The sequence below is a fragment of the Fukomys damarensis genome, unplaced genomic scaffold (assembly GCF_012274545.1).
Source record: "Fukomys damarensis isolate Sample0158 unplaced genomic scaffold, DMR_v1.0_HiC HiC_scaffold_28, whole genome shotgun sequence".
Lineage (NCBI taxonomy): Eukaryota > Metazoa > Chordata > Mammalia > Rodentia > Bathyergidae > Fukomys > Fukomys damarensis.
Window position 1 is genome coordinate 25679906 of NW_022900940.1, and position 17637 is coordinate 25697542.

A 17637-nucleotide genomic window follows, 5' to 3' on the forward strand; every position below is an offset into this window, starting at 1 on the left:
ATTGAGTTTATTGGTACTTTTTAGGTAGAGTAAGGTTATAAAAAGCTGGGGTGGTGGTGCACACCTGTAATCCCAGCACTCAGGAGGCTGAGGCAGGAGGATCGCTGTAAGTTCAAGACCAGCCCAGGCTACATAGTGAGCTCCAGGTGAATCTCCACTACATAGTAAGACTCTGTCTCAAAAAACCAAACCAAACAAACAAACAAAAAAAGAGTACAGTTATATTTATCATTGGGATCTTGCACCTTCACATGACAGGTCTTGGTTCCTATTTTTTCCCCATACCCCTGCCCTCCCTTCACCCCCTCCACCCTCCCATATTTATAAAAATTTATTTCCATTTTTTCATTTTCTCATATTTTTTCTTTTCTATTATTTTCTTCCCCTACACTTTCCACTTCCCCTACTCCTTTCTTCCTTTTCTTCCTATTTCACACTGTCAATTGTACCATTTGGATCATATTTACACTTTTAGCCTTTCACCACAGAGCACAATCATCATCTTGATTAGAGAATACAAGCACATGCTGATTAAAAACTTCCACTGGGCCACAATAATTTTCATCACTAACTGTAAACGCTAATTACTCACATTAAGTCCCATGTACTCAGGAATCTAAAATGATCAAATATCAATCTGCACATTTGGATTAGAATCTACATATGAAACAACAAAGAATGAACTGATAGAATACTGAGGGGGAGAAGTTTCTAAAGAGGGTAAAGTTTGTGTGCCATGAGATTAGTAAAGGGATAACCCATATAATTTATAAGATGAAAAGGGGGTCAAGGTTTAAGATTTCAAAAGCTCATCATTTTCTAACTTCACTAAGAATTCTTGACCCATTTGGGACTCAGCCTCCATGATGGACATAAGGGAAATAAAGATCAAGAAACACACACACACACACACACACACACACACACACACACACACACAAAAGCAGTAACAATAGCAACAAAAAAACAACCAAACCTTATTAATTTCATATAGAAAAATGTGCTCTAGGAGTAGATTATGTAACTTTTAGATATACAAATGAGCCTGGCAATTTCATGAGCCCTGTCTCAAAATAAAAAAAGGAGGATTGGAGGGAGATCCAGTTTAGTGAGAAGACCCTAGGTTCAAACACCAGTAAGTATGGAGGGAAGGGTTATAAAGTGAGTAAAATTCATATGGCATGTTCCTTTATGCTGCTTTAAGGAGAATTTTTCTTTTGGCTAATCAATTGTTTCTTGGCACTACATACAAATCACGTACAGAGCTTTAAAAAATGTAATATTGCCTTTCTTTGGGAATAGAGGCTTGTATGTTTGTTGTTACTGTTGTTGTTTTAATCTCTAGATAATTCTGATGTACAGTGAGGTTGAAGACCAAGGATATAGCTTATATGTATGAAAGACAAAGAACAAATACAGTTCAATCATGAAAGCAGTAAAAGTTCTACAGTAAGCACACAATTTCAACTTATCATCTGAGTACGTATGACCAGGAAAAATGTGAAAGGAATAGATAACAGTGCAAAAAACATGAATTAATCTCTGAGACCGTGAATAGACTGATCAGATTTTTCACACTAGAGCATCAAAATGTATGGTTATTCAAATCAATAAGATCAGATAGTCTAATCTTCAAAAGTTTAATAAATTTTATGAGCTAAGCATAATATGTCTATGGGTGATATGTCAAGCAACGAATAGGATACAACACATCTTTGTACCCTGTACCAATACAGATTAGGCTTCAGTGTATGTCCTGTCTCCTTTAGAGTCTCAAAATCCCAAATATATCCTTGACCCTTCTAAGATAAACTAGTTCAGTTTGTGTAGGTAGGTGAAGAAAAAAGTAAGCAAGAACTGTGATTCCACTAATTTGTACTGAATTTGAATAAAACTGTTCCTACTGATTTAATAAAGGCACAGTTCTCTAGTACAGTAAAAAGCAATTGTATAACTGGACAAGTTAGTCAGAATGGAAATAAAATCACAATGCTAAAACGTTCAAAAATTTAGTGGGTTTAGAAAGACTAACAATATAAAATAATCGCATAAGACCAATATTTTACTACAGAGACTTGGATTCTAATCATGTGCTTGATATTAACTTATGATTTTACCTAAAGCTAGTTATTTACCTATGTTTTACATAAAGGAAATTTGGAAAATATGATATTTAAAGATTCTGCTATCACTTTTATTCTATGCAAGACTTGGCTTTTGAGCAATGTCGTGCTATGGAGCTATAAGTACAGGATTGTCTGAACCAGGGAAATACTTAGTAATAAACACATGGAGAAGTTTATAAAGTCCAGAGATAATAAGACACATAAGCAAATGCTAACTGATGAGAAAACGATTTTTGTAAAGAATGTAAGATAGCCTTGGCATGAGGATATTTACACAAGATAAGCCCAAGTTACCCAATGACATCAAACTTGCAACCCTCCTGCCTCAGCCTCTTGAGTGCGGGAATTACAGATGTGTACTGCCACACTTGGCTTCAGCTATGTTTGAGTGTGTAGGTGTGTGCGTGCGTGTGTGTGTGCATGTGTGCATGTGCACAGTGATGGGGGCATTTCTTTTGCTTCTAACCAACTGCAATCAATAACCTCAGTTTTTAAATTTTTTATATATGAGTAAACAGGTAAAATTTGATAATACATGTGGGTGTGTTAAAGCTTTTAAAATAGAACTACCATGTGATCTAGTTATCCTATTACTGGGTATATGTTCAAAGAAAACGAAGTCAGTAAACAAAAGATAACTGCATGCCTATGTTTATTGTGGTATTGTTCATAATAGCTAAGATATGAAGTCAGCATTTGTGCCTGTCAACAGATGAATGGATAAAGAAAATTCAATACAGAAACACAATGGAGTATTATTCAGCCACAAAGAAGAATGAAATACTTTTATTTGGAGGAAAACGGAGAAGATACCATAAGTGAAATATGCCACACACAGAAAGACAAATATTCTTTATTCTGTCTTGTATGTGAAAACAAGACAAAATAAAACAAAAAGTAATAAAAGTAAAAAGAGGGATTAGAGGGGACTTAAAGCAGAAGATGGATTTCTACAGATTTGGGAAGGGTGCTGGGGGAGCAGGGACAGAAATTAGGAGAGGAACAGTAGAAGATGAATGGATGAACATCATCACTGCATAATATATTCATGTACAGAAAGATCATAGTGTTTTCCATTCATTTGTACAATTGATATGTGATAAGCATTACAATAACAAAATGAATAAGTGAATTAGAAAAAAAGAAAGTCAAGAGAAGGATGAACTTGGGTGAGATAATCTGCAAATCTTGTAGAAAGTTAGAGCCTACTAAGTCTATTTTAGTCAAGTAATATCAAATTTTCTTAAGCTTTGCTAGTAGAAATTGCTGAGATGAGGAAAGCTATCTAACAATGTAGACTCAGAATTAAATTTGTTCTAGGCTTTTTAGTTTAGTTGTCATTAAAACTAAAATTACAAATCAAAAGGATGGCCAGGCGTGGTGATGCACGCCTGTAATCCCAGTACTCGGGAGGCTGAGGCTGGAGGATCGCTGTGAGTTCAAGACCAATCTGGGCTACATAGTGAGTTTCAGGTCAGCATCAAATAAATAGTGAGACCCTGTCTCAAAAAAAAAAAAAATAAAGCAAACAAACAAAAAAAATCAAAAGGATGAAGTTCAATGTAAAGATTATTCATTTATGAATTTTAAAGATACACACAGGTATTACAATGGAGATTAAAACTTCCAGTGTTGAGTAAGAGGGGGGAAAAGTGACATGACCTGTGAACCCTTCAGATTATGTAAACAGAAGTCACTTTAAATTAAGAGAACACAGTAGTCTCCCCTTACCCACACAGGATAAATTCCAACACCCCTAGTAGATGCCTGAGTTCACAGGTAGCATCCAAACCTACAAATACAATATTTTTTTTCCTTTTCATCCTACAGTGTTGATGTATGCTTCCATACCCTTGTATACCCTGGTGCCTCCTCTACAACATGACGCTTGTGCTAGGGTGCCATTGCTAGGTAACAGAAAGGTTATCTGAACACAGATGTACCAATATCACAACAGCTCATCTAATAACTTAGAGCGCTACTGACAATTAGGTGGATAGCATATGCTCATAGATAGATAGATAGATAGATAGATAGATAGATAGATAGATAGATAGATAGGGATGGCATGGATTCACTAGGCAAAAGTATGACTTGTCACATCCTGGGTGAGATGAAGCAGAACAGCATGAGATTACACCATGCTATTCAGAGAAGTATGCAATTTAAAACACGAATTGTTTATCCTTCAGAATGGAAGTTTTCATTTAATATTTTTGGACCATGGCTCACTGCTTATAACTGAAACCTCAAAAAGCAAAACCACGAATAAAGAAGGACTACTGTAAGTTACTGTTTAACTATTTACCCTTTCTAAGGCCAGAGGGGTTTTCTTTAACTTTGAATTCTTGTGATGATTAACTTTAAAATCTGACAAAGCTGGGGTCGGGGATATAGCTCAGTGGTACTTCGTCTGTCTCCTGAGCACAAGGTCCTAAGATCAATTCCCAAATCTGACAAATCTGCTATCAATTTCCATAGAGAAGATAAGTAATTGAAAAACAATACATATCACAGTTAATTGTGTAGCTAGAACTACCTTATAGTCAACTGTCACCCTTATTCAGTGGCCTGACATTTTAAGCAATACCAGGAGTTATGCTATAAGATCTGAAACGAAGATGACCAGTCTCACCTCTGTGCCCTTAAGTCCAAATCTAAAGTATAAAATGTTTTCCCAACTTCCCTATACTTACTCAGATCAGCAGGCACACTCGGAAGTCCAGGTGATAGCCCGTACACTTCATCTGGGCTCATGTGCCTAAATCTCAATTCCACGGGTTTTTATTTTTCCTAAACTAATATCTAGGTATTTTATTACAAATTGTTATTGATGGTATAATTCTACTTCCTGTGCCTAGTTTGTCTCTCATCAATCTGACAATAAGATGCCTAAAAGCCAGCCTCAGATGCCTACTCTGCTCCCACAGAGCTTCTATTTGAACAGATGATAGATTTCCAACAAATATTCAATAAAAACTATCAAACTTAGCTTTGTAAATTGTAAATTAAACTCAATTCTGTAAATTCAAAGCAACATTATAAAAAAGGTTAAAATGTTCTGAAGAAACAAATGTCTGGTTATCTAATCAATCTTCATTACTTTTTACAATGACAGACTGAAAAACATAAAACAACTAGAAAACTTAGAAAAATTTTACACTCACAATATTATCAATGGTAAGAAATGACTGCTATTACCCCTTCTGTCTCTCTTAGACAGAGGCTTTCTCTCAATAAATTTTTTCCTACTCTTAAGAAAAAAAGAACTGCTATTAAAGCTTCTTTGTATACTGTTTCTTCATAGTATTAATCATAATTTTAATTCAAATATTTGATAACTATCTCTTCTATTACACTTAAATGCCACAAGAATAAACAGTGAATCAATTTAAATTACACTTAAGTAGATAGTTGTTATGCAGAGCTGGGAAGATGGTAAATGTTCATAAATTTATGGAATTTTGGTAAGCCGTTCTTATATTCCTAAATTTTAAATTAATTCAATTAAATTAGAGGTCAGTAAATATTTTAGGCTTTGTGAACCAGAGTCTCTGTTGCAACTACTCATCTTTAAACCAGCATCTCAGGCAATATAAGTGAACATGTCTATATTTCAATAAAATTTTATTAGCCAGGTGTGGTAGTACACACCTATAATCCCAACACTCGGGAGATGAAGGCAAGGGGACTGCCAGCCTGGGCTACATAGTAAATTCAAGGCCAGCCTGCACTATATAATGAGACCCTGTCTCAAAAACACCTTTATTTATAGGTATAGACAGCAGATCAAATTAGACCATCAGGGTGTAATTTACCAAGTACTGTGTAGAAACAATATACTACTATGATTTGACTCTCCTATCAATCTGTACACTTAACTATGATAGCGAAGGCAATAGTGATATCAATGAAACAAACAATTCCTAAATATACCACCGATGAAACAAGACTATCCCCTCTGTATCACCAACCAACAACAAAATACAGAACATAAAGTAACTCCAGTTTCTTTAAAGTCCCTTTCCCTTTCCCGTCACTAAACCTGTCCCACTCCCAACCTAGTAATGCAACCACTGTTTGGATTAGTTTTTCCTATTTAGAATATCACAGGAATATTACTTGTTTTAGAACACAAAGAGTATGCATTATTATAAAGTATTTCTCTCATATTTCACTCAGCATAATAGTTTTGAAAAATCTTCTTTGCTGTAGGATAAATGAGTAGTTTGTCCGATTTTACTGCTGAAAAGCAATCCACTGCATGACTATACCACAATTAGTCTAGACCTTTTCCTTTCAAGAAAAACCTGGGTTATTTTAAATTTTTGGCTATTATAATATTATAATTTTTGGCTTATTATAATGGGTAAACTACTATTATAATTACAGGTCAAGCCTATATTTTTCTTATATAAGTCTCACAGACACTCAGAATATAAAATCTTTGTCAAATATGAAGAGGAGAGAGAAAAAGGATTAAAAAAGGAATTAAAATGTGTTATTTAAGCCAGGCGAGGTGGCACACGCCTGTAATCCCAGCACATGGGAGGCTGAGGCAGGAAGATTGCTGGGAGTTTTAGACCAGCCTGGGCTACATAGTGAGTTCCAGGTCAGTCTCAACTACATAGTGAGACCCTGTCTCAAAAAATAAAAAAAAAACAGATGTGTTATTTACACGAACCAATTTCACCCAAGAAATGTAAGCAAAATGAACTGTAAAAATATACTGATTAAAAAGGAAATAAATGCAAGACCCTAAAAATTACCAAATGTAATAATTTATTCTAACCCCAGCCTAAACTACTTCAACATCACCTCAATACTTACCTCTCAAATATTTTTGTATCTTCAGAACTTTTTTTATTCTATGGTATAACTACACCATAATTTACTTTACTTAGCAATATAAAAAAGAATATCACTTCTCTAGTTTGTGATTTTTGTTCAATTATGTTTATATAGGATACAAAGAAAATTTTACTTTTTATATTTATGGGTTTTTCTATTATGAAGCAAAACTTTTGATTTATTATAGTCTTTGTAAGAAATACATGTTTGTAACCCACCTGCATTCTGTATAAACATGTTTTTTCTTTTTAAAATGGGCAGACTTCCAATCATATAAAAGAAACTACTTAACATTATCAGCAGAAATTGAAGTTGCACACATTCTACAACCCAAAAATGACACTTCTAGGATATAACCAAAAGAAAATTATATATATGGATACCAAAAACCATGAAAAAACTATTTATATAAGCATTAGCTATATGAAAACTTGAGATAACCTAAATGTCCACCATAGTAGAATGAATGAATAAATTAAACATATGTGCACAAAGGTATTATGTGGCATCTAAAATAAAAGAATAATGGTTATAAGCAAACACAGATGAACCTAGCAAACATATTGTTGAACAAAATAAATCAGACAAAGGAGCACACTGTTTGATTCTATTTGAACTTCAAAAACAAGGGGCCAATCTATGAAGTTTGGAGTCAGGATAGTGGTGATTTGGATAGGAGGAGGAGGTCGTGATTTGGGTGAAACTCAAAGATTAGCTTCTAAAGAAGAGTAAAATCATGTAATTTCTAGGAAAATGGATGAAATTTGACACCATAACACTAAGTAAAATAAGTCAGACACAGAAAGACATTGCATGGTTCCTCTTAAATAGAAACCTAAGTCATAAATAAATAAAAAAGTAAAATAAAGGAAAGATGACAGAAAACAAAACGGTAGATTTTAAAGATCTAAAAGGCAATCAGGTTGGGGTGAGATAAAGAGGATAAAAGGACTGAAAATGATCAAGATATACTACATACATGCTTATACCAATTCCCCAAGACAAATATATAATAGTTTATGTGCTGCAAACATGCACTAATTAAAAAAAAAGGAAAAGGCTAGCTTCTGAAAATTTCTATTTCTTAACCTCAGAGGTCAAGGTGGTTAACTGGGTTACACTCAGTATCATAATGCATCAAGCAACACACTTGTAACCTGCGCACACAGGATATAAAAGTTTATTTAAAGAAAGTAGTGTGGTTTCATTTTGAAGAATATGAAAAAACTACATACAAGAAAAAAAATACTCTATAATCCATCCTTTTTTCTCCAGTCTATCCAGACATGTATTATTAAATTTTGGATACATTTATTTTTCCTGCATACATATATAGAAAGAGTTACAGAGTTATGCCATGTATATAGTTTATATCATGCCTTTTTGTGGGGGAGGTGCTAGGGATTAAACTTAAAAGAATTTCACACATTAGGCAAGAAGTATTCTACATCTGAGGCATGCCATGGCCCTGAGTTTTGATTTACACAGCATATGAGTATATCCATATTTCTTAAGGATCCTTCACCAAATTAACTAGAAATTATAACATTTTATTTAATGATATATTTTATAAAATTTATGGTTACAAATACATCAAGAAGAATTTCTACTTCAGTAAAAGCTCCTCACTAGCCTTTATTTTATATTTTTATTTGGGGACAGGGTCTTGCCAAGTCACTAAGATGTCTAAGCTGAACTAGACCTTGAGATCCTTCTGCTTCAGCCTCCCAGAATGCTGGGATTATACACATAGGCCACCATGCCCAGATAGAACACACTACTTTCTGATTAGTCCCACTCACAATATGCTAGGCAGTCCCTATAAACTGATTAAAGTTAATAGAGATAAGTTGTATTTGCTATCTTTGACATAATTAAATAGTACATTATAATGGAAAGACTACTATGCTGGGAACTAAGAATCTGAATTCTAATAATGGCTCTGCTGTATTAGCAAATCATGATACTGAACAAGTAATCTAGTCTCCTTATGGAGGTATGGGATTATATCTTTGTATTCTCTACTATACCTAGCACTGTACATCAGTTTTTACTACAGACTAATAAAACAGTTTCAAACTTAGATGTTTAATAGACATCTCAAAGGTAACATGCCCAAAACTAAAATGGATCCAATGACCATTGAAAAAATAAGACAAAATTTCTCCACACTCAGTCTTCCTCACCTCTGCAAGTCTGTCCTCTTTTACTTGTTCAAGACAAATATGACGGTCATTTCTTTCTATTTCCTCCAATTCCAACACCTATCCTTGATGCATACATTCTCATTACTTCCATTCTACCGCCTATCTAGTTCATCATCATCCACTATTTGATTATCTCAGTCACATCCATACTGGAGTCCCAGATTCTGCCCTTGTCCTTATTCTTTGTTAACATACCAATGAGTGCTATTAAATTATAATCAAACTCTGTACTACCCCACTGCTCAGTCATTTTTGTCTTTCCATTTCTTTACTTATTACCCAGGAGTCCCCAGTACCTATAAAACTTTAAAAATTTTTGCCTGCAGTCACTTTGCTAAACTCCTCCTTTTTCAATCCCTCCCTCATTGATTCTACCGTTATTACTGTGATCTTGTTGGTGTCTTCTCTGCTCAAATCATTCTTCTCGAGAGATCTGCATGTCTCACTTTTTCACCTCCTTCAGGAATTTTGTCCAAATATCACTATCTTGGTGAAATCATACTAACCACCTAGTAAAAAGTGCAGTCCCACACCAATACCAGCATGCCCCTAGCCTTTAACCAACCTCATTTTCCTTCCAAAACACTTACATCCAACTAGTTGCTTTTGTGCTCAAATACAGACTCTTCACATCTATACCTTCAAGAATGAGGTAAAAATTAGTTGTTTTAAATATTCATCCATCCTTAAAAGATTTCCTGCTAATTTAGTCATTTAACATTTGGCATTTTATGACTTCATTTACTTCTGAAACTACAGTATTTTGTAACTCTCTGTGAAAATAAAACTAGCCATGTTAGTCAAGGGTATTTGTATCTAGTAACATATTCCAATACTGTGCTACTATCAAACAACACAATCATAATAAGCACTTAAGTCCAATAACAGGGTATGAGTTAAACATAACAATCCACTGGATCAGTGAGTAATGACCATCATAAACTCTGTCAAGTTATTTTTAAAATAATTTATCAAGGTCTATTACTCATGATTCCAATGTTACAAGATTAGACTTCAAAGGAACACACAAATATTGCTAATTCAATTTTATTATACCCACATGCAGAAAAGGGTTAACATGGAAGGCAAGATAGTGCTATCCTTTAAAATGCTGGTTTCTAAGTTGGCCTTACCTGGCTTCTGAGAATTGTTTAGGGAACAGTTCCATCATTATGTACTAGGTAGTGTGGTTCACTGAGCTGAAATGCATGTGCAACTAATATGGTTATGCTGAACCCAGTTTTTATTTAGAGACTCTGAAGTTTTGGTACATGTTAGGCACAGCAGTCCCATATAACTAAATTCCAACAAAACCACTACAGATTGAGTATTCAATAAGCTTCCCTGGTGGATAACATTTCGCATGTAATGTCGTGATCTGATGCTGGAGAAATTAGGCACATCCTAAGTGAATATGCTGGGATGGGAGTCTTGGAAGCTTGTTCTCAGTTTCCCTTGAATTTTGCACCATGTGCTTTTTTCTTTTTTATTTCACTTCGTATCTTTTAACTGCAATAAATCTCACCCATGAGTACGATATATACTCTGAGTCCTCCTAGGAAATCACTGAACAAAGAGATGCTTGTAGGGATACTTGACACAGACCACTGTAACTCCAAAGAGCAGCAACTGCGCTGTAGATCATTTTGTATTTCTTAGAGTACATAATATATTCTCATACATAGTGGATATACATTATCAATTGGTGATATTGTATATTGTTTCTTTAATGTCTCCAAACCAGCCTAAAGATGTTTTGCATTTCCACTTTAGTCAGTATCGGTAAACCAGTTAAATGATAAAAATATGTGATAAAAGTGGTGTATTTTAAACAACAAATGAAAAGGCTTGGGCAAGTTCAAGTAACAAAGTTATACAGAGACTGATGACTCTTAACCAAGTATATATAATTTGTAGTCATTTGACGACCTCCTTTAATACTGCAAATCCTTTCTGTGTAAACTTCCTAAAGCATATCATAAATGTTCTTCATTTGATTTTTTTTTTTTTTGGTCTTTTCATGTATCTTTGAAATTGAGCAAAAAGTAACATACTTCAGTAATGTGCGCATGACAGAAGGAAAGCATTTAACCAGCTTCTGTGTTATTTGCCCATAGTTCTGTGGTATGTCAAAGACAAAAACAATCCATCCTTCTTTGAACTTTATATAATTGCTTCAGAATTATATCCTCCTAATTGAGCCGAAGATGAAGACTGTAACAAAGACACTAAAGAAATAGTAAGGTAAAAAGGAGGCCTAAGGGTTGAAACAAGTCCATCAGTAGGAGAACCTACGTTAAAGAAAGTTACACCCCAAGCCTGATGACAAAATAATTTTGATCATGATCTGTCATGGCAAAAAGAAAACTGCTTAGTATTTTAAAAGCACCAATCATTATGCAATATAGACTTTATTCAGATGTCCACTATGTACTTCAAAAAAGCAAAGGAATGAGGAAGTTTTACAAAACAATAGCAATTCAGTGACTCTTCCTCTTAATTTCCAGAAGAAAAATTTGTAATACCAGAATGTGTAATTCACCAGAAAATATGACAAAAAATGTATTTAAAATATTACTAGTAAAGAAAATATACATCATTAAATTGGTACAGTAAAATAGCTTTTAAAAAGTACAAAGCTGCCGGGCGTGGTGGCTCACACCTGTAATCCCAGCACTTGGGAGGCAGAGGCAGGAGGATAGCTGTAAAATTGAGACCAGCCTGGGCTACATAGTGAGTTCCAGGTCAGTCTCAACTACATAGTAAGACCCTGTCTCAAAAAAACAAAACAAAAACAAAAAGTACAAAGTTGAGTTCGATTCCTAGTACCAGAAAAAAAAAAGTACAAAGTTGAGTGGCAGGGATTTATCTCAGTGGCACTGCACCTGCCTCACAAGCACAAGGTCCTAAATTTGATCCCCAGTACAAAAAAAAAAAAAAAAAAAAAAAAAGAGTTGAAAGCAATCACCAGAATCTGTCAAACATCTCCCTAAAACACAACTTGGTAACTTCGAGATCCAAGAACAAAACAATGATTCCTATTATCACAGTTAGCAAAAGGGAATCTCTGTTGTGGCATTTGGGAGGTGATCACAGTACAGTTTAAAGACACTAGACTTGACAATTCTGGAGTTTTCTGTCAGTTCTACTCATTCTCAATGTTGAGAGTGTGTTGAGGTCTACCTATATATTTCAGTTATTTATTCTAGTAGCTCTACTCACTGCCAGTAATATCACTGGCAAAAGAAAACTACTATAAAGTTCTATTTAAATCAAAGAACTTTCTTTTGATACCAACAGTTTATAACCTTGTCAAAGTTTCCATAACAGAAAGATCCTCTATGCTGTGCTTAATCTTGGCATCAAACCACCTTTACTAATAAACTTAAATTCCAAAAGAGATAGCACTAGTTTTCTCTTTAAAAATAAACACAAACTTTTGTCTCTAATATTCTTAAAAACATTTTATAAAAGACAGATTCTCAAATTGATACCAGTTTAATAATACATACACTTGATACCCAAATGCAGAGATTTTATTATCCAGTAACAGCTTCCATTATATTCAAATGGCTCAGTCAACATCACTGTGTACAAACTTATAACAAATTATAATCATATAATTATATGTTGAAAAAGTACAAAAGTATATAACAATGAAATATCCTAAATGTTATCTGCTAGTTAAGACAAATTTCAATTGTACTTAAACATTAGGTAAGATGTACAGCTCAGACTAAATCAAGGTATAGTAAAAACCAATAGTATACAGATAATTAAGGTATCATGGAAGCTGGTTAAAAATTTATAATGAAGAGAGAACTAGTAAAAATATAGCAACCTGGCTGAAATTGATATTCATTAGGGTACTCTTCACATCAATAGGGAGCATTTGGACTCTGTGGTCTTTATCAGTGTCCCAGCTGGTAATGGTTGAAGGTTAATGCTTTACCCCATTCTGTTCAATTTTCTATCCTAATTAGCCCTCCAAATCTATAGCTGTGAGCACCAAGTGTCTGTCCTCAAAAGAAACTAATTAATGCTAGCAAATTAGATCAAGTCCAAAGATCCAACAGCCAAACTCTTAGTTAAATGCTCCTTGTTAATAGGAAGTGTAGCTGTCAATAACTGCTGTTGGTGACTATAATGAGGCATCTTTCTTTCATTGAAAGTGATTTCATTTTTCTTTGTCCCTGGAAAAGCTGTTCCATTCCCTTCACAAACCCGGGTAGCTGGCAGTATGACCCAATTTTTATGATCAGCTGAGTTGAAATGACATGAAAAAAAACAGAAAAGCTTTGCTGCCTAATCATGTTTCAGGCATTTAGCAGAAAGTCAGATCACTTATTAAAATTCCTATATCATTATCTAAGAACCATATAATTAACATGCACACTGCCTTTATGTAAAATCCTATAATTATTTAATAAAGCAAAGGTATAAACACTAAGTAAAGTACAAGGGAAGGGTCCTGATTCTAAATTACACCTTATTGTTCAACTTAAATACAGTTTTCTTCTCCTGCAGGAGTTATGTGTACTCTTTCCTAATTCACACAGCTTAAACAGGGAGAATATTAAGGATTTATTATTCTTTTACAAAATGATTGATTTTACATTCTAAAACACTGAGACCATATGGCCTAAAAAATCAATATGATTACAAGAAATTAAACTATTCAAAAATCAATTATATTACAGAATACTTCCCAATAAGGACAAATGCATTAAAATAACCCAAACAAAACTCAAATTTTAAGATGCTTTCAGTCTTTAGAAGATTCCATATATTAAAAAAAAAACTTTACCATGTCAACATGCAAAACCACCTAGAGTTTTATAAAGAACTGAACACTAAACCTTCTTTTCTATACCATTGTCAAAGAGTGGCTATATAACACAAACAAATAAATATTTTAAAGTTATATTCTATTCTTTTGTTTTAAAAACAAAGTTTCTCTAAGAAAACAGAAAGCCAGTTTTGAAACACAAATTCATAAAATCATTCTGCACTTTCATCTAAATCACATCTGTAAAAATTAAGTATATAATTGAGTTAGCTTTCTTTCATTCTAGGGATCAGGATAAATGTGTTATAAAACAGAATGAATACAACTTATAACAGTGCATTGATATATCAGCAACAGGTAAACTGTCCTAGTAGTGGGACATTAACCCTATAAGTTTGTTATCCATTTTTAAGTTTTATCCTCCCTCACCTGAAGCAAGATACATATATTTTTAAATTATATGAGTCAGGTGGAAGATTACCTTTTGACAATATCAGCATTACACTGGCCAAAGCTAGATGTGCAGTGAACTCTGTTTTTAGGTGTCAACAGGTTAATTTCTCCTGACATCTGGGATTGGAGAGCTGAAGGAAAGTACTCTAACTAAACAACTGTTTCACAGAAAAAGCCAGAATAACGCCACAAAATGACTATTTATTTTAAACTACTAATTTATGGATGAATTTAAAAATTGAATGAGTATCACACACTGTTGGTTATTTTATTGCCACCACTCTCCAACTGCAAAGGTCATCTCTAAGGGCTAGAGGCTAAGAAGGAGAAAAATGTTCCTAGCATCCAAAGACTGACAGTCTTAAAACTGGAGTTGATACTGCTTGATTCTCTCATCTAGAAACCTGCAGCAGCACTGCAGTTGATTATCCTCACTATGAATTATTGTGGTCCATCAACAATGATGACTACAAGGCAAAGTGAGGAAAAGAGAATATGTTGGTAAATTTTTACTACTTCTTTTTGATAGCCATTTAAAAAGGAAGAATTTTTTAAAAAGCTATTTCTACAATAATACTGATGTTGGCTTTTTAATTATCCATCATTTACAGATGGTTTTGTGATCTCAATTTCTACCTTTCACTGCTTTGTTTATATTTTCAATACAATGTTATATATTAATCAATTTTCTAGACTTACAGTATATAAGAATAATATTAAAAATGTTTTCCAAAGAAAACATGCATATGAGGGTGACTAATGCATGCATTTACATAAATATCTCCTACTTAGAAACACAAAACAGCAAAAAAACCCAGACTTATTGTAAGCTTTACTGAGATTCATTAACAATTCAAAAATAGTGATATTAAAGAAAATCATCCTAAGGGTGTGTGTGTGTGTGTGTGTGTGTGTGTGTGTGTGTATGAATGAATTATGTTGATAGATGAAAAACAGGTACATGTTAGATTCAGTATTTGTCCTTTCCTTATCAGAAATCACCAGAGCAACTCGTTTCTCCAGAATATTCTCATCAAGCTCTTCTGTATATAAACTATACTTCTGACAAAGAAAGAGTTTTTTATTAGCAATTTGGGGGAATATTTTAAAATTATAAATGAATTGAACACTGCCTGGAAGTTCTGAAAGCTGAAATACTGATATTTTAGTGAAAGGGTGAGAAGCAATTCATACATATTAATTCATGAACTACTTAACTCCAAGGCTAAGGATTAAATTCAGATCATATTATTAAAAATGAACTTAATCTTCCCATGAATATTTGAATCTTACCTTGAACTTGTTCAGAACACCTCTCTCTGGCCTTTTCTCTCATTATTTTAGGGATCAAAACATCTTTTTCAACATGTCTAAGATGCTGATCTGAAAAAAAAAGATCTTTATTATAAGTGAAGTCACAGTAAATCATAGGAATAGGGAAAAAATAAGCACTCCAGTTATTTAAAACAAAAATGCATGCAAGTCATTTTTTAAATAACTCTTTTACCATCTGATAAAACTGTGATTATTTTAATCACTAAAAATTATTCTAATAGTGATATACAACAACAAACTGAGAGACATAGATGACATCTTTCTAAAAATTTCTGCAAACTATTGCAACACAAGACTTTGTGACATATCCCAAAAAGACTGATCAAAATTAGTCTAAATCATCTACCTTTAATTATAACCCACAAAAAATGTATTAATACAGATATCCAAGAATAGATGAAGAAATACAAGATTTAAAAAACAAATGAAGTTTTTCAAACCAGTAGTAAAAGTAGCCTAAGAAAAAAATCAGCAAAAAAAAAAAAAAAAAAAAAAAAAAAAAAAAAAAAAGAAAAAAAAAAAAAAAAAAAAAAAAAAAAGGATCATATCCAAAACAGTGTATGTGACATTTCTGTGCACTGAGGATACAACTTCCACCACGAGACTAAAATAACTGCTACAGCAGCTCATCTGCTTCTTAAATGCTGAGAAAGCTCTAAAAAATGAAAGGGTTAAAGTCCCCAGTGAAAATAAAATGACACGGACTCTCTAAAAGGCAAAAGGCAGGTGACATCAAATTAAAGAAAATCAACGTAATTCCACAGAGAACCCAGGGAAAAACTGCTATCAAAAGAGAGTGTTGCTCCACACTTTGAAGCACTAAATAAGAGGAGCAAGAAACTAAAGTTAATGGTTGAAATACTTCAGTACGTGCATCAAATGGTCACTCCTCTGCTATCCCTGGACCATGGATCTCCAATAGCTCAGAAGTTTGCTAGTATCGAGTGATACTTAGGAAACGTAAGATCCTGTAGTCTAAACTCTTTCTGGTACTTAATACAAGGTATGTTATTCCCAACACTTCTGAAGGCAGGCAGCTCAGAACTGAGATATACATATCTCAGAGGACAGGAGGGCAACTCAAAATGCAAGCAAAAGAATGACACATTGAAGAATCACCTTTATTTTTATGAGGGACAATAAAATGGAAAGAATGGCAAGTTATTGATAATAAAAAAAGTAACTCCTAAGAGAGTTAAGAGAGTTAAAGGAAGTAAGATTTTTGAATCTATGTATTAAATATACTGAGGCAAATAAAAAGACAAGTCCACAAACAGAAATAAAACATGAATTATCTAAAATGCACTTAATGAAAGTCTGAAGCCAATTTTAAGTCTGAAAAAAGGAATGAGACTCAGATGTATATTATGTCTCACTGGCAAAATATGAATACTACAAGACAAGAGAAACATAACTTGAAAGTCTGACAAAGAATTCCCTTATATTTAAGACTACTACTACTAGAGTCAATGAAAACGTTAAACACATTTCAGATATACAGAAACAAAAATGTTTACCTCTTTCAAACTCAACAAGAAAAGATATCATTTCCTCACTACTACTGTTGTGCAACCACTAAGCAAATTATGGTATATGTAGAACAATAAACATTTTATTATGTTTAGGAATCTACAGGGCAGAGGGACCTCATCTGGACTCAAATGACTGATGTTGATTTCAAAATCTGAAAAACCTAGGACTAGAGTATATACTCCCAAAATGATTTCCTTCTTCATGCATAAATTTTATATCCAGGCTGGAATGGTCTATAGGTAGTAACCATTATAAACCAGATCACTTTACACATCGCTTCTTCATTTAGTTTAGCTTCTTACAGTTCAGCAAGTGGGTTATAAGAAAGGACAATTTGAGAAGG

At 33.6% G+C, this 17637-nt stretch overlaps 1 protein-coding gene across 2 annotated transcripts in view; it reads right to left on the reverse strand.

Moving 5' to 3' along the window:
• Cmc1 (C-X9-C motif containing 1) overlaps positions 1-17637 on the reverse strand; it is a 75416-nt gene that overhangs the window by 33985 nt on the left and 23794 nt on the right. For both annotated transcript variants that reach the window (XM_019209639.2, XM_010638280.3), the window contains one exon: positions 15720-15809. In XM_019209639.2, coding sequence (XP_019065184.1) covers positions 15720-15762 — 43 coding nt within the window. In that variant the 5' untranslated portion in view covers positions 15763-15809. The remainder of the gene's footprint in view (positions 1-15719; positions 15810-17637) is intronic.